General features: G+C 41.5%; 1 protein-coding gene across 1 annotated transcript in view; it reads left to right on the top strand.

Annotated features, from left to right (window-relative positions):
- Positions 1-837: 837 nt before the first annotated feature.
- Positions 838-23167, top strand: part of dse (dermatan sulfate epimerase) — a 27715-nt gene continuing 5385 nt past the window's right edge. Inside the window, exons 1-4 of the mRNA XM_080452320.1 lie at positions 838-1013; positions 4561-5127; positions 11198-11451; positions 22538-22777. Coding sequence (XP_080308446.1) covers positions 4610-5127; positions 11198-11451; positions 22538-22777 — 1012 coding nt within the window. The 5' untranslated portion in view covers positions 838-1013; positions 4561-4609. The remainder of the gene's footprint in view (positions 1014-4560; positions 5128-11197; positions 11452-22537; positions 22778-23167) is intronic.

Genomic DNA, 23167 nt, shown 5'->3' with positions numbered 1-23167 from the left:
CACAATGCGTCGCGATTGTAGATCTGCTATTTTCAAAAGATTTGTATACATTTGAAAACTTGTGAAATGGGACATTCTGCACAATGAGTACTTTCTACTTTTGGTACTTTTAAGTACATTTTGATACCAATACTTCTGTACTTTTACTCAAGTAAAAGTGTAATTCCGTACTATTACTATTACTAAAATAACAGAGTATTTCTGCATTGCAATGTGAGTACTTTTTCCACCACTGCAAATATGAAACTCATGTGACTCTGCATGAATGCTGTAAGTTTCAAGGTAATGCTAATGCAGCACATGTGCCTTCATACTGTTATTGGTTCTCAAAGTGGGGTCCGGGGGTCCTTGGGGTGGTACCAGGGGGTCCCCAGCAAAATTAGTTAATATAGCGTCACAATGATTTTAGCCACTTTAACCATATTTTCGACTTTGAGTATTCAAAAATAGCGCAGCACGAGTGCACTATGAGCTTGTAGATCTGCTATTTTTGAAAAATCCCTGCCACAAAATATTTGTGAGATGGGGGTCCGCAGCCAAATACATATCATTTTGGGGGTCCTTGTAGATCTGCTATTTTTTTTTAATCCCTGGCACTAAATATTTCTGAGATGGGGGGGGGGGTCCGCAGTCAAATCAATACATATCATTTTGGGGGTCCTTGACATGAAAAAGTTTGAGAACCACTTCTGTAAAGTAAGGAGTACCTGTGAAGCTTGTGGGAGGGCAGCCCTGCACAGCCCACTTAATGTATTAGGTCTCCTTTAAGCCACTTTCCCCTTCTTTCTGCCCCTCCTCATTCAGCATGACGCTCGCTGCTCTCCACACTCACATTCTTTTCCTGCCATCTGAAACTTCTCCTTCTCGCTCCTAAAAAGAAAGAGAGAAAACCTTTTTCAATTACCCCTGATCATCACAAGTAGCAAAAGTTTAGACTTTTGTTGGAGCAGCAGAAATGACTCGTCGTGTGAGGACTGGAATACCGATTCAATCGTGACTGCCGGGTTTGACAGGTAAAAGCTTAAACGGATTTTATTTTTTATTGCTTTAAGCCTTTTTCGTTGATAGAAAAGAACAAGGCTGCTTTTGTGCATGTTATTCGGCTTTATCGATTGTCGATGATTGGAAAAAAGTGAAGACAGCAAACGGGGGTTTATAGATCAAATCACAGCTTTTAAAACGTCTATATAGGCTACAGCGCGTCAGATGCGTAATGTGTTTGTCTAAAAAGAAATAAGAAAATAAAGTTTTGACCGTTTTTTTTTTTTTTTTTAAAGTTGTTTATTCTTTGGCTATTCAAAAATAGCAGATATACAAGCTCATAGCGCGGCACTCGGTGCCGCGCTATGAGCTTGTATATCTGCTATTATTGAAAAAATCCCTGGCACAAAATATTTGTGAGATGGGGGGGTCCGCAGCCAAATACATATCATTTTGGGGGTCCTTGACATGAAAAAGTTTGAGAACTTTTTCATGTCAAGGGTCAGACTCAAGATTGAAGCTGTAGGCCTACAACTTTTATATTCTTTTTTTTTGGTAAGATTCGGTGCCACCCCTATGGTGCCACCGTGCCAAGCGCGCACGGGCATCGTGCCACCCGCAGCGCAGGACAACAGTACATACAGTAGGTGTGTGTGTGTGTGTGTGTGTGTGTGTGTGTGTGTGTGTGTGTGTGTGTGTGTGTGTGCGTGTGCGTGTGCGTGTGCGTGTGTGTGTGTGTGTTTGCCATAATGTGGGCAGTAGTGGTACCATAAAACCATTTGGTGGTTGACATGGAAAACGCTATTTAGGTCAGCCCACTGCTCACTGAGAGACACTTTTCACAGTTAAAATTACAGGCCTTACAGTAAGTGTTTTAATATTGGTAAACCCATCAGTTTTTTGGGTTGAAAATAAGGCCTGTAGTGTGGCTGTATGCACTGCAGTGGTGGAAGAAGTACTCAAATGTTGTACTTAAGTTAAAGTATCAATACTGCAATGTAGAAACACTGTTACAAGTAAAAGTCCGGTAATAGAAATTTACTTGAGTAAAAGTACAAAAGTTTAGGCATCAAAATAAAAGTACTCATTATGCAGAATGTCCTGTTTCACAAGTTATCATATATTTTGCAAATGGCAGATCTACAAGCTCACAAGGGATGCAGCACGTTGTGAGCTTATAGATCGTCTATTTTCAAATAGCCTAAGTTTAAATAGGGCTGAAGTGATTAATGTATGTTTTGTAATAATAATCCAAATCTACAAAGTAACTAGTAACTAAAGTTTTCAAATAATTGTGGTGGAGTAAAAGTAAAATATTTGTCTCTTGAGATGTAGTGGAGTAGAAGTAAAAGTATAGAAAATCGGAAGTACTCCAGTAAAGTAAAAGTACCTGAACATTGTACTCAAGTACAGTACTTGAGTACATGTACTTAGTTACTTAGTCACCACTGCTATACTGTCATTCTGGGGGGGAGGCCCTGCAGGAGCACCCAGAAGTTCTGATGATCTATCTACCCCTGTATATTTGCATGTTAGCCTATTTATTTTTGTTACCACGTTGATTTAGAGAACAAAAGGCCATTAGGTTGTCTTCATGACCACGTTATTCAACGGAAAGCAGCAGTTATGGACCATCCCACTTTCAGAAGAAGTTATGGGCTCAGTGTGTGAGAAATGGGGGGTAGTAGCCTCTCATGGGCTGCAGTCACCAGTCCAGTAAGACATGAGCCTTGGCCTATATGTTTTCCTGACTAGCTCCTTTTGGCCAAAGGTCCACTGTGTTACTGTCCTCGTGTGATCCACCACAGTGCCCTCAGGCAGGAATGTCTCGCCTCGGAAGGTCAAATGTCAGCATCAACTTTGCGGTCTGAAAGTATAATAGATGATTTCCTGAGACGAGATTGCTCTTGTTTATCCGGCGTTAATTAAAAAAAAAAAGTTACACAATAAACCCTAGGACAGCTCAGCTCATGCCATAAAAATGGACTTCAGTCTAGACAACTTTTAAATCACTACCAAATGGTTTTCCACCACGCCATTGCCAAGAGCTCTCCGCTAAGGTCATGGAATTTATACTCTTGTGTTCGGAGCGGTGATGAAGGTTAGCTTTTGTCTTTCTGTAAAGCGCAGCATTTTCTTTTAAAGGGTCTACACCATGAAAATCACTTTTTTCTTGTTTTTTTTGTATTTTTTGGGGTCCCCAGTGTCTCTTGTACCCCAAAAAATGTTTTTTTTTTAAATTCAGTCATTCCTTCTCATTTCATGGATTTCCAGAATGGGCGTGTCTGAACAGGCGATCTCAGAATGGAAATGTTTATGATGTCATAAACATTAATGATGGCAAACCCAATGTTAAATGAAAAGTGCCCGAATCGCTCCGAAACTTTTTCTACCCCCCCTAAGTGGGGGTCTACGAACAAATACTTTTTTTTTAAATAAATTTTTTAAATATTTTTTTTTATTAACAGACAGAATTGCTCAGTAGCCCCCCCCTGCACAAGAGGACGTTTTGGTATTGCAGCTGAAAGTGCTGTATAAGCCAGAGACAATTGACTTGGTATGAGTATATCTGAGTGATGATTTAGGCTCAAACCTTTTGAAAAAGGTTTGAGGGACATACACCATATGATATTAAATATCAATTTTTTTTTAAAATTCATGGTGTAGCTCCTTTAAAGACCGTCTCTCCAACAACTTAGCAGACCAGAGTCAGACTAATGTTACTTTAGCAATGGGCCATTTATTACCTCCAGGGTGCTGAGGACAATATGTCTGGCCATCTGGGAGTGCATGGTAAAAAAAACACAGACAGCAGACAGTAAGTTAGTATCATAGTTTCCAAGAGTTGTGTTAATAGGTATTTGGGAGAAGAAGGTAACACATCCGCACACTGGTTTAAAGCTCCCAAAATTTACTTTATTTAAAGGTCTTCATCAGGCAAAAATGTGGATGTTTTACCTTCTTCTCCTTGATTCTTGCCTTGATGTCCGGCCCCTGGCCTAAACATAGGTACAAGCTGTGCACACTATTATATCTCCTCTGTGTTTATATGTATTTGGACATTTTAGTTGGGGAGAATATACAGAAAGATAGTACATGAAGGTAGATAAGCAGAATGTACATTTGGCCTAAAACACACACTCCTTGGTAACAATAGAAAATGTAACGCAGATGAAGATTTACAATATAAATCATTCAAATCTGTATAAGTCAGCCGCTGGCAGTACAGTACAGTACAGTACAGTACAGTACAGTACAGTACAGTACAGTACAGTACAGTACAGTACAGTACAGTACAGTACAGTACAGTACAGTACAGTACAGTACAGTACAGTACAGTACAAGATGCTGCCTGGCCTGCTGTATTGGGGGACTTTTCTGTGATTTGTCTGGTAGTATAAGTTCTTATGTTTGTGCTGGAACTGTACGGTAAAGTCAGAAATGATCAGGACGACTACAGCTGTATCTAATTATTCTAGGAATGCAGGGTCTTTGTAAGAAAAAAACGCTGTGGAGGGAATAATATGGGCTGGCTTACTCAAATCCTTCTCTCCCCTCCCCCCCTCTCCCCCCTCTCAGCTGAGCTGCTTTCGGGCGATGCCACGGTCCCCTCCCTTCTGATGTTACTATGAGGACCCACACCCGCGGGGCTCCCACGGTGTTCCTCATAACGCTGCTGTGGCCCCTGCTGCTGCTGCTGCCGCTACTGCTGCCACCCCTGGCCCCCGCCCTGGTGGCGGAGGCGGCGGGGACGGCGGGGGCGGGGACGGCGGGGGCGGGGACGGCAGGGGGGGGTGAGGAGGAGGAGGTGGACCCCAGCGGGGGCATCCCCTTCATGGGCGGGAACTACGACGGCCACCCCATGCTGTACTTCGGCCAGGCGGACGTGGAGGAGCTGCAGGCGGCGGCGGCGGGCACGCACCGGGACATGGCCCGGAGGATCCGCGAGGCCGGCGAGACCATGCTGGAGCGGCCCGAGGAGTACCTGCCGCCCTGGAGCCCCGCCGAGTTCAGCGCCCGCTGGAACGAGGTGTACGGCAACAACCTGGGCGTGCTGTCCATGTTCTGCCTGCTGTACCCGCACCGCGCCGGGGCGCTGGACCTCGCCCGGGACTACATGGAGAGGATGGCGGCTCAGCCTAGTTGGTACATTTTCAAATTGTTATTTATTTATAAGATTTATTTTTGGGCTTTTTTATGCCTTGATTGTTTGGATAGTAGGTTGACAGGAAATGGGGAGAGAGATGGGGAGTGGCATGCAGCAAAGACCGTCGGGATCGGGACTCGAACCCGCGTGACACACTGTCAGGCTACTTTGAAGCCTAGGTGCCTGGACCGCTACTCCAGTGGTCCAGGCCTATTTATTTATCCATCCATCCATCCATCCATCCATAAAGCCCATTTAGCGGTTCAACAGTGGTAGCCTAACAGTTCAACATCTTGACCACTTTCAACCTAAACATTTCAAGATTTTCAAAAACAGCAAAAATTGCTGATCTAGAAGCTCACATAATATGCATGTGAGCTTGTAAATGGGCTATTTTGGCTATTTAGTATTTTTCATATGACAGTGTACTGTATAGTGCTTAAAGGGATATTTCACTTTCAAACATGTTTGGGGTCATTTTAACGTCCTGAACCAGACAGTTTTTAAGTTGCTTGATTCAGTATTTAGATATGTATTATTCATTTTATCAGACACGCCCCCCTCCGATATGGAAGCGAAACCCATTGTAACTTCAAACTCTATTTTAACCATGACAGATTCATTGAAAACCCGTTCTTGGTTCTACTTAATCTGGTGACTGATATTGTCCTTCTAATACGTGAGGAGACCGTTTTTTTTTTTCAATTACTTTTATCTATATTTAATTAAAAAAAAATATATTATTATTTTTGTTTTTTCATAATTTCAAATATATAAATACTGAATCAAGCAACTTGAACAAAACTAATACTCTGTTACGAGTAAAAGTCCGGAATTCAAAGTAAAAGTAAAAAGTATTGGTAAAATAGCAGATCACACGCATCGCGATTCGCAACGCATTGTGAACTTGTAGATCGGCTATTTTCAAATGGCCAAAATGTATATAGGGCTGAAGTGGGTAATGTAGGTATGTTTTGTAATAATAATCAAAATCTACAAAGTAACTAGAAACAAATAATTGTAGTGCAGTACAAAAGTACAATTTTTGCCTCTGAGATGTAATGGAGTAGAAGTAAAAGTACTGAAAATTGTACTTTACTCCAGTAAAGTAAAAAAAACACTCAAATTTGTACTTAAGTACAGTACTTGAGAGTAAACGTACTTATAGTTACTTTACACCACTTATGTTGATCCCTCCTCCTTCCAGCCAATCCATGTGCCTTTCAATGCATTATTATCATTTTTCTGTGTGGCTGGCTGCAGCACATAAGAGCAGAGGGGGAGGGGGGAGAGGGGAGGGGGGAGGGGCAGGGGTAGCGCATTGTGGTCCGACAGGCCTGTGGTCCAGGAAATATGTATAACAGCTGTTCAAATTCATTCCTGAACATGACCCTGTTAAAAGGAAATGAAATGTTCAGATGTTGAGCTGGAGTGGCTCACGGCGCTGCGATGGCGCCCATCTGGGGTTTGTGACCGCAGTTTAGCTGACCAGGGAGGAGATCCCAGAGGACTCTGGCTGGGTAATGTCATTATACATTTGCATTTTGAAATTTTGGGTGTTTAGCTGATGCTAAGCGACTGCTTAGAGAGCAGTGATTCTCGACCTTTTTTCATTTTCAAGGCCCCTCCAGTTTGATATGGATTAGGTCACGGATCTCAATCTGCACAGTAAAATACAGTGTTGATTTAAATGTAGGGCAAGTGATGTATTTTAGTCAAAACAAAAAGTTTTTTGTTAAAGCTCTATATTCTGATAGTAGCCTATGCTCTAGAGTGTTTGTTCAGTAACAGGGGTCCTCCCATCTCTCCAGCTCTTTAATAAACAAAACATATATTCTCAGGTGGGTTGCAAATGTCCAACCAATCGGGAGAGAGTACCCATTTGTCAGCTTCAATTTTATATTGTTACACTTCCACTTATTTATATTGTTACACTTCCACTTATGTATCCTGTATGAGTTCTATCTCCTGATAGAACTCATACAGCACCTGAAAATGCATTTTTCTGTTTATTCAAGAGCTGCCTGTTACTGAACACTCAATGAAAAAGCAATGTTAATGTAAGCAGCAATGATTACTATCATGTAGTTATTTGACACTTATTTTAACAAAGGAACAACACTTACCCTACCTTTAACTCAGAGACTGTACAAATATAACCAAATGGACCAGTAAGGGTCCATTTGGTTACATTTGTAATGTACAGCCTCTGAGTTGCAGACCCTTAAGTTTCCATGTGTTTCCTAACTATCAATCATTTAGCTGGGGGGCCCCTGGAACCCCCTCAAGGACCCCTGGGGGTCCTTTCATGTGTCTTAGAACACATGAGAAAGTGGTTCGGCATCTCGCTCTGTAGGACCCTTTGACAGTGATGAATGCTGGTGTGTTCACATTTGGCAGCTTTAGGGGTCGAACCTGTGAACTTTCGGTTACGGGACAGTGTTAGCGGAAGCTGGCAGTTATGCCAGGACGCCAGTCAAGAGTCACAGTCTGACAAAAGATATAAAGTGTGAGAAACGACCAGCAACTCTACGAGGAACTGATAGAACATCAACCCCTTCTTCTTAAACCCTCTGTACAGCCAAAATAGAATATCACTAGCATGAAACACAGCTTTGATCTCTTGCAGTGGGGCCTGTAGTTAAAGGCATACTAGGTAACGTTTTCAACAAAACTAAAGTTAAATTGTATATCTTTTGTGAGTGGCAAAAGTTTCACAACACCCACTCCATGAATTTCACCCCCGGAAGCCTTTTCTTTATATATTTTATATTGAACGTGGACTGGGGGGACTTTCCCGGGGAAATGACGTCATCTGGCCGGAAAACGGAGGTGGAAATGCACTGGTTTCCTGTTTGGCCAGGAACTACCGCAACGGTTTCCTGTTTGGCCAGGAACTATCGCGCAAATAACAAAAAGGAACCTCACGCTGATTTTAAGAGAATGTAGGATTAGAAGATCGAAAAATAACAGAAAAAGAAAGCACAGCTCATGGTAACTAATGCTCCACTGGCTAAGAGAAACGATCCGCAGATAGTATAAAACAATTAAAATGACGCTATTTGAAACGCTTCCGGCTTCCGGTGAAAACGAATGGAATTCTGGGTAATCGAGGACCACGGAAATTGTATGCAGTGACGGTAGTGACCAGCAGAGGTTGCTAAAAATCGTTAGTTGTGAATTTGCATTGTACAACTTTAAGTCACGTAAGTGTCTAAACTAGAAATCTAAGATCGAGACTCCTGATGCAGAATATTTCCAGCCGCCCATCATCACAGACTGTGATGGCTGTGTGTGTGTGTGTGACTTGGTATTGTTTCTCCAAGAACCTCAGTGCTCATCTGCTTCTCAAAGGGCTCTGCCTCATTTCCTTTATAGTGAGATCTAAAAGAGAACAACAATGACACTAAGCAAACATCAAAAACTATGTAAAAATAAATATAGCATATTATCCCACGATGCACAGCTTTGATCTCTTGCAGCAGGGCCTGAAGTTATGTCACGTACTGTGCAAGTGTCTAATCTAGAAATCTAAGATCTTGATGCAAAGCTGTCATGTTTGAACTGTGTCTAGTAGTGAGTGTGCAGTGCTCGCACAGATTCAAGATTTCTATCGTTGCATCTCATACACGAGCAGACGAGTAAAATGATATGGTTTTGGTTCCTCGACATTGAAGCCGCAATAACAATAACAAAGAGATACTTTTACTACATGAATCCTAGCGTCCCTTTTCTGGACATGTCATAATAGCGAACATTTGTCGGCAGACATTCGGCCAAGTGGCTAAGGAAAGGATCACAGGATCACATTCCTTTGTCCATCCCAACTTTCTCTATTACAGCCTTAAATGCTTCTATAACATACACATTCTCATGCTAAAGAAATCAGTGCTTGACGGGGTCACTGACACACAGCTATTAAAAGCTGCAGCTGATTTTGGAGAGTTTTACTCTACCAACTCTGTTTTACTCCACCGTTCTGCAACCTTCACCCTTTTAAGAGGAGATTTTTTTTTCTCCCAAAGGATTATTTCTTTGGGGTTACATACTGTAGACACCATGGTATTAACACCGTTTACAAGACCATTTTTTCCACAATATCGACGTCTTCCCCACAGCTGAGGAACGAGAAGCCACTGAGCATGTGTTTTCACGTCTTAAAGAACACGCTGTGACTTCTCCCCTTCGCCACACTTTTATTATGGTCACTGAACCTCGCACGGTTCCTCCTCAGTGGCTCCAGGATTCGGGCCGCTGTGGTATCCCTGACCTTAAATTATGTCTCCGACAACTTGTGGAGGGTAACCATATTCCGACGGGGAAAACTCCAGTTTGTGGCATTCTAGGTCCCCAGTTCATTTTTTTTACACAGTTCCTGTGTAAACATACAGAAGTGAGATCGTGTGTGCTTTGGCGTAATTCACTATACACTGCTGCAGTGACGTGGAATTTCTCTTCAGACCTGCTTTTCCAGTGCATACGAGATTAATGTAGCAACCAAAGTCTGGCATCTAATGGTGGTGTGCCGTTTTTTTGGGGTGGATATGGGGCAATGTAAGGATTCTTTTTATCCCCTTTGATAATTATATATTCCTCTTTAAAGGAAATTTGCCTAATTTCAAATGAACCACCCAGCTTGTTGACATATGGAAATGACACATTGGCTACATCCAGGAGCGTATCTTTATTGGCGCAGTTAAATGCAAAGGAAGGAAGGTGGCAGTTGGCAGGGAAAGTTTGGAATTGAGACTGTAAATGTAATTAAAGTTAGAATACTTCATCTCAATTTGTATTTTTGAATGTCATAATATTATAATGTAGTGATAAAATAACTGTCAGTGCTAAACGTATTAGCGAATAGCAACCAGTTGGATGAATTCTGCTGAAGTCTGCATGTAAGTGTAGTCTACATATTTGAGCTTAATTAGTATTTAAATACATCATAACTCAGGAGGCATTAGTAGGAGGAAGCACCTCATCCTGCCGCAGTGCACACAACATATCACAGATATGTAAACATGCGTTTTAAAGCTGGCAGTTGATGGAGAATGTTTAGAGTTAATGTCTGTGCGTAAGCACAGTTTACACATTAGGCCGCACCTTGATTTGTATTTGTGTACAACAAAAACGTGAGGGGAATAACCGTTAGAGGTGAGATGAGACGCAAAGGCCAGCGTACTTATGGCTGTTTAAACACAGCCTTTAGATGCCTCATCATCACATCTGAAGTTAATTTCTCTATAATTACCTTCAGAGCCTTCAACAAACACCGTTTACTGCTTTACAACAGGTTGCTCTTGCAAAAATACAAGGAAGTCAGCATTCTTACATGCCGCATATTGCACCGGCTACAATTTTGTATGGCTCTTTAAACAGCAGGACTTGGTGTAGATTCAATAAATGCACGGTTAAAATGCTACTTAACGCCTGTGTTTTTGTACCAAAGGGAACAGACATGTTAATGCGTTACACAGGAAGTTTATCAGTGGTAGTTTTTCATGACGTGACATTGTCTAGCATGTTACGGGCAAATCGTTGATTAGCTTTATTTTGTTCTGCTGTTCCTGCGCTGATTATTGCTTCTTATTGTTAGTATTCCATACGTCTGTTTTATATTTAACATCCAATTAATTTACCACATTCCCTAAATTGAGATATCGGTTTCATTCTACAATCTTGGTTTTCATTATTAAATTGATATTGCAATAGACACACAGTAAAATCCTCAGTGTTAATGTATGCATTTATGAAATGCAAATTAAACCTGCAATCCTTAAGATTTATGTCCTGCCTGATTTTGAGCCCAGGTCTCCCAACGCAAGTGCCAAAACTTCTACTGCTGAGCTAAGACAGAGGCAATGCCTCTTGTCAACCTGGTATAATAAAATAATTGTAAAAAGCGTGAGTTGAGTGAATCGTTATATGCCTAGTTAAAACAACATTGTATTATTCACTAGTAAAAAGGTTATGGATTGCAGCTTTAAACGCTCAGGATTTTACAGTTTACAAATCACTTAACTGCTAATCTTCGTTTTTTTATTGATCCAACTGCCCTCCTTTCTCTTACAGGTTGGTCAAAGATGCTCCCTGGGATGAAGTTCCATTGGCACACTCTTTGGTTGGTTTCGCGACTGCCTACGACTTCCTGTACGAGTACCTCAACAAGGGTCAGCAGGAACGCTTCCTCCAGGTGATCGGCAACGCGTCGCGCCTCATGTACGAGAAGTCCTACGTGCGTGGCTGGGGGTTCCAGTACCTGCACAACCACCAGCCCACCAACTGTGTGGCTCTCTTGACCGGCAGCCTGGTATACATGACTCAAGGTGGGTACCAGCACAGCGCAATGAAATAACCGCCGTTCTTCTTTTGTTACCTGCTCCTCTTATTAACCATATATGAACCCTAGCGTCCCTATTCTGGGCATGTCATAACAGGCAAACATTTGGTGAAAATAGGTGAACATTCTGCGAAAATAGGCGATGGCACTGTTGGCTATTTTCTGAAGAGATTTGGTGTAGAGAGGGGAAAAAGGAGGGGACCAACTATAGACCCCTGGGAGAACCCGGTTAACAGAGTATATAAGGTTTAAAGGAGTAGTTCACCCCAAAAATTACTTATTTTCTATACCCTCCTTTAAGTGGTTAACATTACTCAGAGAGCTGTCTCAGACAATTTTGTTGATCACATTCTCTGCTTCCTTGCATCTTCAGTGAATGGTTAAGTCCTACCTACAGATTACAGTATATCTCAGAATGAAAGATGGTTATGGTGCAACTTGTAAGCCTGCTGTCTTACGGGACTTAATAAGGATTTCAGTTCAGTCTGCCTGCGGTTATCTCCCACAGCTTTTGGTCTATACCTTGCATTGATCCTGGGTAATTGTTTATTCAGCTGAGACTCGCCACATGATTTTAAAGCATTTGTTTATTTTATGTTTCCTTTTTTTCTTTTGTCGTCTGTGTCTATTTTTAACTCCCAGCATTTCCTTTTTTGAGAGGCGTCGAGACTGCAATGCTGCAGGCGCCAATGATTATTTCCTGTTTATTCGAAATACCACGTAGCTCCTTTTCTTTTTCTTTCTTATTTTTTTAACATCAATATCCTGATGGAAATAGTTTGTGTGAGGGGAGGGAGGGAGGGGGGGGGACAGGCCATGTGGAGGTGATCGCCAGCACAGCTTGGTTTGTTTACTGGTGGGATTTAACTTTTGGAGTACAAAAGACACCAGGCTGAGGTGAGCTGAACGACAGCTGGCCTTTTGGGGGGGGGGGGGGGGGGGGGGTCGCCGTGGCTGTGCTTTGTGGAGGGTTGAGGACAGAGGAACAAAGTGGTGAAGGTTCCAGACTAGCACACACTCACAGGAGGAGTTATTATGGCTCACCCTCTTTTTCCCTTGGTTCATTTCAACTTGTTTGTCTCTCAAGCCAAGGAAAAAGGGAGTTTGTTCCAGCCCATTAATGTCTTTGGTTACCTGGAAAAGGGACATTGTGGCGTGGCCAGTTCTTGCCGGGTTCTATTTAGTTGAAATGTGTGCTTTTTTACTAGACTGCATCATGCTGGGATGATCGTTTTATGGTGACCGGGAGTGACAAATAGCTTCTTTAAAGATTTTGTGACTTATTCGCAAGTGCTCCAAAACATCACTTGGTTTTAGCAGCCGTAGTCACGCATCTCTTTTAAGCACATGAACATCCCTGTTCAGGGCATGTCATTTATACTGTAGGTGAACATTCTACTAAAATAGGCGAACATTTGGTGGAATAAATAGCTCACAACGTGTTGCAAACGCGACACATTGTGAGCTTGTAGATCGGCTATTCAAGGAGGGGACCAAGTATAGACCCCTAGGGCAGTGGTTCTCAAACGTTTTCGTGTCAAGGACCCCCATAATGATATGAATTTGGCCGCGGACCCCCACCTGAAAATATGTTGTGCCAGGGACCCCCAGAAGCAAAGATTTGAGTTCAAAATGTCGTTTTGCAATAAAAAAAAATTAGCAGATACAAGCTCATTTGCAAAAAAATAGCAGATCTACAAGCTTGTATATCTGCTATTTTTTAATACCCAAAGTATAAAATATGGATAAAGGGCTTAACATTTTTGTGACGCTTTATTAAGTAATTTTGCTGGGGACCCCCTGGTACCCCACCAAGGACCCCTGGGGGTCCCCGGACCCCACTTTGAGAACCAATACCCAAGGGGACCCCGGTTAATGAAATATAATACTGTAGTGTTTAAAGTGGTTAACACCGTTGGAGGTTTAACTGCGAGTCACTCGCCTGCACTATTATCATTAGTTTCTGTTGCCGGGGTATGACATTACGTGTAAATGTTATTCTGTTGAGATGGGAATAGATGGAAGTTTGCCACATAAAGCTCAAATATAGAATATACAGTGGCTTCATTTCAGACCTGTGGCTTCTTCAGCAGTTATCTTTCACTGTAGACATATGACTGGGTAACATGGTAGACTTTAATTCATTAGTGTTATGTTTATGCACAGAAATTCCAGACTGACTTCTACTTTTTTCTTCTTCTTTGTTTTTCTTCACGTCAGACAAACAAAAGTTACCAGAATCACGTTATTTTGCCAATGCGGTGGCTTTGACGCAGAACAAAGTGACACACGAGAACAAACTAAACAAGGACCTGATGAACGAGAAACAACATTCTCATAAACATTATCCACTTTAACCCTGGCTTCATTGTTTTGGGCATGTCATCATAGGCGAGGATTGTCAAAATAGAATGTTCATAAATAGCTCTACAACCTCACAATAATCAATTTAGAATTGTATTTCTTTTTAATGTTTTTTTAAGAGATTTTTTTTGACACAGCTTAAAGCTGCAATCCGCAAGTGTAATGGATTTGAACCCTGGTCCCCCACGCAAGTGCCACATTTTCTGCTGTTGTGCTACAATGGAGAGCCTGTCTGGGCATTTTGATGTTCATGTAATACCACTTGTCAACCAGTTGTGGTCCTAACCGAACACAGCATAATACATTTCCCAATAGAAGAACAGGGAGACCACCTCCAACTACCACAGCTGTGCTGGTTATATTGTATCAACATACTCTACCATACAGGTTAAAATATCAACGAAAAGTCATGGATTACAGCTTTTAAGTAGTTACTATGAGGCACGCCTTGTGTACATATGCTGTATCATGTAGCAAAGTGTGACTATATATGCTTTAGTTCATGGAAAGCCCCTCAAGGAAGGAGAGAGGATCAGATAACTAAGATAAGAGAACGGCAAGCAGCTTAAAAGGATAATTGCATTCCAGATGCAGGTGGTGTCTGCGTGTCGCTTTGCTGCTTGGAGGCTGAGATGCTTTAATTGGACATAGCTGTGTGCAGTAGAGCCTGACCATGATATTGGGACGTTTTTACATCACTATTGGCAATTAACCCATTAAGGCCTGAAGGTTCCGATTGTACAAAATGTCCTCTAAATCTTAGAACAGTTTTCTGAAAAACGTATGTTGTGAAATCAGTGGGTTCTCAAACGTTTTCATGTCAAAGACCTCCAAATTTATATGTATTTGGGCCGCGGACCCCCATCTCAAAATATTTTGCTCCAGGCAGGGACCCCCAGAAGCAAAGATTTGAGTTAAAAATGTTTAAAGATTTGCACAAATTTTCACGATTTTTCTAAAATAGCAGATCTACAAGCTCATCGCGCGGCACTCAGTGCCGCACTATGAGCTTGTATATCTGCTATTTTTGAATAGCCAAAGTATAAAATTATGGTTAAAGTGGTTACACAGATGCGTTCCCGGTTTTAATGGGTTAATGCAGCCGATGTGTCCACATTTTAACGACTATTTATTCAGGGAGGACCATTGAGAGCAAGCTCTCTTTAACATTTTAAATGAAGTGCCATAACAAACAACAAAAAAACATCATAATGCAGATATATAAGGGCTTACACAAAGCAGTTGCAGTCCTTATGTAATGTATCCTCAAGCAGTACCCTAAATGTCTCTATAGAGACCGATTGATCCAGTTTCAGAGAGTCCTGGAGTTTGTTCCATTGGTCTGGGGCATAAAAGATGAAGTGATATAAGTCTAATGTGTGTCTGTGAGCGTGTTTGATATCCCGTAGTTTTTTGTTATAAAAATGAACATAAATACAATGCGGGAGCTTGCCACACAGGGCCTTATGAATACATAAAACACAATGTTGCTCTCTACGAACGGCGAGAGAAGGCCAGCCCAGTTTTTCATATAAAATACAGTGATGAGTGTGAAAGCAAGTGTGAGTATTGAAACGTAAAGCAATGTGGTAGACTGCTTCGAGAGGCTTCAATACGGAAAGTGAAGTATGTAGTATATGACTCTCAATCTGGCATCTCCATTTTGGGCTGTCATTATAGGCAGACATTTCAAACGTTTTTAATAACATTCAAAAACAGCTGACCCGATTTTTGGGTCAGCTGTGGTCAAATTCAGTCCAATTTATTTATTTTGTATTCATTTGTTTTGCTTATAAGTGTTAAGTGAAATGTTCTAACATTTTAATCAAATCTTTTTCAAATTGATTTGAAGAAGATTTAATTTTTTTTTTTTTACAAAATATTCGAAACATGGGTAATCGGTGGTCTAGGACTCTCCAGAATAATTGGAGTGCAAATGGTCAGGAAGCAAAACAGATTATTGGATTTGGTTACAGCTTGAAAAACATAATTCATATAGAAGGAAGATTTGTCTTTGCATTTGCACATTGTATGTACTGCTTAAGTTACCATATATTTAGCTTCCAATAATTGTAGCCTACTGCAGTTGCCAGTTACAGAAATTACGGTGCTGTAATTTCAAGCCTTACTGTGATGACTCAAACTAAAACATGACGTTATGCGCAGTCCATTTGACATAAGCAGGTTGTCCATTTAAACACTTAATTAAGCCTTCATAAGGCTTCATCATATGACGGTGTCGCGTGGCCGATGTTCAAGCTCACAAAGTGACGCATTGCATGTGCGCTCGTAGATCTGCTATTTTCAGAACATTTGGAACACTATACTCTGCAAGTTAGTGGGTAAAGCTTATACATTTATGGAGTACAAAAGTGCAAACGCGAGCGTGTTTACTAAGCTTACTCTACAACCGAGTATGGCGTGTCCAGTGGTCAACAAATCTTGGCATGTCTCATTTTGATCCGTGACCAAACTTGTAGACAGAAGGCAAAAGAGGAGAGGAGCTTTGGTGGAAAACACAAAATCCTCCCTGACCTTTCACATTCCTCTGGACTGCCGGGGGTAGCTGTGTTCTGAGGAGTAATTTAATGCTCAAAGTGCTGACCGCTAATGTGTGCTGATGGCTGAGTTCAGGGTCTCCAAAAGGCTGCAGCCCTGGATAAGCAGCATGGGAGAAGGTTCTTAGCCGGCCTGCCTCAGTGCGACAGCAGTATTATCCCCTCTGTTAGTCATTAGGCAAACTAGCCACATCATTAGGCCTAGGGGGAGAGAACAGAGGAAATTAGAGCTGAGACCCGTACTGTTACTGTAGCATACGTGACGCAGGGTGTCTGGTATGCCGTTTTCCGTTTAGTGTGGGCCGATGTGTATCCGTGTGCTCATTACAAAGTGGTTGCTTGGTATGTTGGTGATTGAGGAGAAGTCAGTGGATCAAACGGCATCAGCTGAGCTGAGCCAGTTTAGGTAAATACAACATGTAAGCAGATTCCTGGAGCATCTGGGCTGGCTGAGAGTGGTGTTCACAGATGTACGAGTATAACAACGCTCCTAAATTCTTGTACTTGGGTTTATTCCTTACATAGAGCTATTTTTTAAAAAGACCAGAATTATTCTTCTCTTTTTTTTTACTTTTTATTTAACTCAAACTTGTGAGACAGTCACAATGGGTCATACTAATTACCCAAAAGTACCCAAAAATACCCAATAGTACCCAAATGTACCCAAAAGTACCCAAAAGCATACCCAAAAGTACCCAAAAGTACCCAAAAGCATACCCAAAAGTACCCAAAAGTACCCAAAAGTACCCAAATGTACCCAAAAGTACCCAAAAGCATACCCAAATGTACCCAAAACTACCCAAAACTACCCAAAAGCATACCCAAAACTACTCAAATGTACCGAAAAGTACCCTAAAGTACCCAAAAGCATACCCAAAAGTACCCAAATGTACCCAAAACTACCCAAAACTACCCAAAAGCATACCCAAATGTACCCAAAAGCATACCCAAAAGCATACCCAAAAGCATACCCAAATGTACCCAAAAGCATACCCAAAAGTACCCAAAAGCATACCCAAATGTACCCAAAACTACCCAAAACTACCCAAAAGCATACCCAAAAGTACCCAAATGTACCCAAAACTACCCAAAAGCATACCCAAATGTACCCAAAACTACCCAAAACTACCCAAAAGCATACCCAAATGTACCCAAAAGTACCCAAAAGCATACCCAAATGTACCCAAAAGTACCCTAAAGCATACCCAAAAGTACCCAAATGTACCCAAAAGTACCCCAAACTACCAAAAAGCATACCCAAATGTACCCAAAACTACCCAAAAGCATACCCAAATGTACCCAAAAGCATACCCAAATGTACCCAAAAGTACACAAAAGCATACCCAGCTTGTAGATCTGACATTTCGGTCATATTTTCAAATTACCGAAATGTATATAGGGCTGAAGTGGTTAATGTATGTTTTGTAATAATAATCAAAATATAAACTTATTTTTTTATCCCACAATTTTGTAACCCTTTTTCACCCGGTGCCAATTTTCTAAGTGATCCTGGGCGCTACACTCCCCCCACCAGCCTAGGGAGCCCAGGGCCGAGCTCATGCCTCCTTCAATGAATGAGAGCCAACTGACCTTCTTATCACCTGACAGGGGGGAGTTTCCCCGGTAGGACGTAGCGCGTGGAAGGAACACGTTATTCCAATCAGTTCCCATCCACTTCATCAGGCGCCCCTGCTGTCATTGGGGAGGCGGTATAGCGACCAGGATTACTCCATGTTTTTGTGAGGGTATTAAAGGAGTATTTCACCCCTGGAAGAACTTACAGCCACTCAATGTTAATAATATTTGTAGTAGATAACAGTAGCAAAATTTGAAATTTGCACCCTATGGCCAGAAAAATATAGAAGTCTGTGTGTTTGACTGGGGTTTGACTGGACTGCTGCATTACTACAATGACCATAATGCTTTGGGGCACTGCCCTTCCTTGTGGGGAGGGGAGGCTGCGTGGGGGTGTGGTTTACATTGTAGTCAGGAAATAAGGTGAGATAAAGAGACTATGAGTCAAATGACTCATAGTCTCTGAGGATATGGATACAAATCTAAAAATACAGATAAAACACAAAAAACACACCAGGATCATGTTTATGGGTCCTAGACCTAGATAAACATAGGGGTTTAATGCAAAATCGGCGAAATGTCCCTTTAACTACCCTAGAGACATGGGGAGAACATGCTGATGACGCGGAGGAGAAGACACGCCCCTAGTGCCCACAGTGTCCTCGGCGGGAATCAAACCCAGGACCTTCTAGCTGTGAGGCAACAGCGCTACCGACTGCGCCAGGGCCACGTGCCCCCAATAATAATAATAATAATAATAATAATAATAATAATAATAATAATAATAATAATCAAAATATACAAAGTAACTAGTAACTAAAGTTTTCAAACACTTGTAGTGGAGAAAAAAAGTACAATATTTGCCTTTGAGATGTAGCGGAGTAGAAGTAAAAGTACTGAAAATTGGAAGTACTCAAGGTAAAGTAAAAATACCTCAACATTTTACTTAAGTACAATACTTGAGTACATTTACTTAGTTACTTTCCACCACTGCTTGTTGGAACGGCAGGCTTTGTGGCAGACTTGTAGACCCTCTGTGAATCTCTTGCGGTGATGTGTTTTGGTGTGTTCATGGACTATCATCTCTTTGCCCATTTATTTGATAACAGAAGTGCCGCGAGTAGCTTGTCATATTCTAATAAAACTGTTTATTTGTGCATGACAGAAACAGTCTAATATCATGTGGAGTAAACAGGATGTAGATCCAATTAAATCAGGGCTCATCTAAATGAATCACCTGATTATTTTGAATTTGTCTTGTAATGTTAATTTAATGTGAGTGAATTGTTTTAGCTATCTTCTATCTATAGCTGCCCATGGTGGAGTTCAGGCAATAAAGAGGCTACTCACAGGTTGTTCGAGAAAGTTGATTAAAGCATTTGTGATCATTGTACAGTTTCCTCAGAGCTTTTCAGTTCAAGTGGTAATGTTAGTGTACATTGCTTCCAGGGTTCACCTTTACGATTAACGTCTTGCTTTTGCATCGCCCTCTCGTTCGAAAGTGTCTGTGGCATATATTAACTCGTATTGATACAAATAGTTTTGACTGTTCAATATCGCGCGCAGCAACAACACCACCTTTTCCTGTCATCCCTTCACAATAAAGTGTCTCCCCTTTACCTCCCAATGCACCAAATTTTACCCAGGTTATTAATAACAGGAAATAGGTGTAACTTAACAGCGTGGGAGAGCGCTGCGCGAGGCCACGAACGAGCGAGAGAGACAGGGCGAGAGAGAGAGAGAGGGCCCCGGTGCGAGGGAGAGGGGGGAGGTAGAGGCCTGTTTCAATTAAAACGGGTGAAACATAGTAAAGGCCACCGCTGCATATACAGTAAACTTACAATATAACTTATAACTTAACTTATATAATTTATAACTTACAGCATTTGAGGGGCAAATATATCTACATCTATATATCTACTTTTGGGTATGCTTTTGGGTATGCTTTTGGGTACATTTGGGTATGCTTTTGGGTGTGCTTTTGGGTACATTTAAGTACTTTTGGGTATGCTTTTGGGTACTTTTGGGTACATTTGGGTACTTTTGGGTATGCTTTTGGGTACATTTGGGTATGCCTTTGGGTACATTTGGGTATGCTTTTGGGTACTTTTGGGTACATTTGGGTACTTTGGGGATGCTTTTGGGTACTTTTGAGTACATTTGGGTACTTTTGGGTATGCTTTTGGGTACTTTTGGGTACATTTGGGTACTTTTGGGTATGCTTTTGGGTACATTTGGGTATGCCTTTGGGTACTTTTGGGTACATTTGGGTATGCTTTTGGGTACTTTTGGGTACATTTGGGTACTTTGGGGATGCTTTTGGGTACTTTTGAGTACATTTGGGTACTTTTGGGTATGCCTTTGGGTACTTTTGGGTATATTTGGGTATGCTTTTGGGTACTTTTGGGTACTTTTGGGTATGCTTTTGGGTACTTTTGGGTACTTTTGGGTATGCTTTTGGGTACTTTTGGGTACATTTGGGTACTTTTGGGTATTTTTGGGTACTTTTGGGCAATTAGTATGACCCACAATATGGTGACTCATTTTAGACATATAAAGTTGGTAGAAAAATATCATACTTCTGAGATATAAAGTAGCAATTGTGAGAAAAAACTCCAGAAACAGGGATAAAACATATCCCCACTGGTGATAAAAAAAAAAGATCCCTCTCAGCAAATGCAACCCTCCTTATTGTACTAGTACTTAGAGGCTTATCTCTTCTAAATAAGAAGAAATGACCAGAACAGTCTCTATGACTGTGTTTCTCCTCAGTGAGGAACTTTGCAGTGTGAGAGTGCCACAAGCGTGCCAGACATGCACTGTTTGTGTAAAATGCTGCTCTTTGTATGCCGGTGGTTCCTGTTTGACGCTAGTAAATAAATACCTGCTCTGTGCCGGCCACTGGGGGAGTCCCCGAGCCCAGAGCAAACACTGGCGTGAACCACGACACAGTAAAATCCTCAGCGTTTAATTGAACTCTGAGAGTGTAAAAGAATGGCTGCAAATCAGTCAATTTTGGGCACGTTTGTAACACTAAGTTAAAGCACTTGGACACTGAGTCACCCCTATTTTCTTATTTTTTTAACCAATAAAAGAAAAATACATATATATATATTTATTTTATTAGATATTTTAAACACATACCTATAGGCCTAATGACATGCCCAAAATAGGGGTGTCAGGTTGAAAGTGGTTAAATTAACACTGACGATTTGACCGTTTACATTGGCCGTGCTCAGATGCATCATGGGAGGGTGCCGGTGCCACCATTGATGGCACCGGGGATTCCTCAATGAACTGTGGCCGGAGTGTTTATGTGGTGGTCACTTGTTCTCATAGTAAACTCTGTGTGTGTGTGTGTGTGTGTGTGTGTGTGTGTGTGTGTGTGTGTGTGTGTGTGTGTGTGTGTGTGTGTGTGTGTGTGTGTGTGTGTGTGTGTGTGTGTGTGTGTGTGTGTGTGTGTGTGTGTGTGTGTGTGTGTGTGTGTGATCCAGTGAGAGACAGAGAGAGAGAGAGAGAGTCAGGGAGAGGGAGAGAAAGACAGACACACTGTCTTGTTCAAACCTCTCCTTAAGCTAACAGACCAAGAAATCATTGTTGTTTCTTGCTATGCTGGTTTTTAAAATGAACGAGAACAACCATAGTTGACATACAATAACACATACACATGCTGAGGCCCCTCGTATTGCAGCATGATATAAGTACATATAATCTTTCAGGAGGCTCGAGAGGAAGTAAATGCAATGCAAGGTCTCTTTCACTTCGAGTTACAGTGTGAGCAAATCCTTACTAATCTAAGTATTTATAAGGCCCCCTGCTAGCAAAGAGGATTACTGAAGATCTCAGTTTTGTGTGAAGAATTGTTTTAGTGTTTTTGGTACAGTTGTTGTTTGTGTGTAACTTTTGTGTTTCATTGATGTCTGTTTCCTGGACAAAACAGTGTCAGAGGGTCTTATAATGACATGTCCAAAATAGGGATGCCAGTTTGAAAGTGGTCAAGGTCACAAAGAGAATGCACACTCGACAAAGTGAAAAATATACTAATTTAACAACATTGCAAGAGATAGATGGAAGTATAGGAACAATCATCACCACTTTGTTTCAGCTCCATACCTTCATTAAACCTACCACCACGCAGTGGTGTAAAGTAACTAAGTACGGTATTTATACTTTACTGGAGTATTTCCAATTTTCTATATTTTTACTTCTACTCCTCTACATCTCAGCGGCAAATATTATACTTTTACTGAAATACAATTATTTGAAAACCTTAGTTACTAGTTACTTTGTAGATTTTGATTATTATTACAACACACACATTACCCACTTCAGCCCTATAAACATTTCGTCCATTTGAAAATAGCCGATCTACAAGCTCACAATGCGTCACAATGCGTCGCGATGCGACGCATTGTGAGCTTGTAGATCGTCTATTTTCAAAAAAAAATTATTCATTCGAAAACTTGTGAAATGGGATGTTGAATTTTGAATTCCGGACTAGTATTTCTAACATTGCAGGATTGATACTTTTACTTAAGTAAAACTCTGCCACCATGTGTGTCTCTTGTATTCCAGGCTACCTTCAGGAGGCCTACCTGTGGACCAAGCAGGTGCTCGCCATCATGGAGAAGTCCATGGTTCTCCTGCAGGACGTGACGGACGGCTCGCTGTACGAGGGCGTGGCCTACGGGACCTACACCACTCGCTCCCTGTTCCAGTACATGTTCCTGGCCCAGCGCCACTTCTCCATCGGTCACTTTGACCATCCCTGGCTCCTCAAGCACTTTGCCTTCCTGTACAGGACCATCCTGCCAGGTAAATTGGTCACAGAAAAAGTATGGCGTTGGTTGGTCAATCGGTTTGTAAAATTAGCTCCGGACACAAATACACGCGTGCGCGCACACACGCACACACAAACACACACACCTCATAGATGGCGAGCCTCCTGCGGAGCCACGGCATAAAAATAAATAAAACCACCTCATCTGCTATATGGCCAGATACTCTTATTTCCACATCAAGAAATTATGACATGAGTTTGACAGATCAGTTGTGACATTTTAAATGTCACAGAGTTATATGTTTTTTGATCGAAAGAGATATATTTCTGGCAGCCAAATATAGCCAGAGTCAACAATCTGTGAGTAAGTGTTGACTTAGCTATGATTGGCTGTGAAGAGTCTAGAGTCAGAATTTAGCGCACAC

This window comes from Gymnoscopelus braueri (genome assembly GCF_963280865.1).
Source record: "Gymnoscopelus braueri genome assembly, chromosome: 16".
NCBI lineage: Eukaryota > Metazoa > Chordata > Actinopteri > Myctophiformes > Myctophidae > Gymnoscopelus > Gymnoscopelus braueri.
Note: the sequence above shows the minus strand (reverse complement) of the source record. Positions and strands in the feature narration are given on the sequence as shown.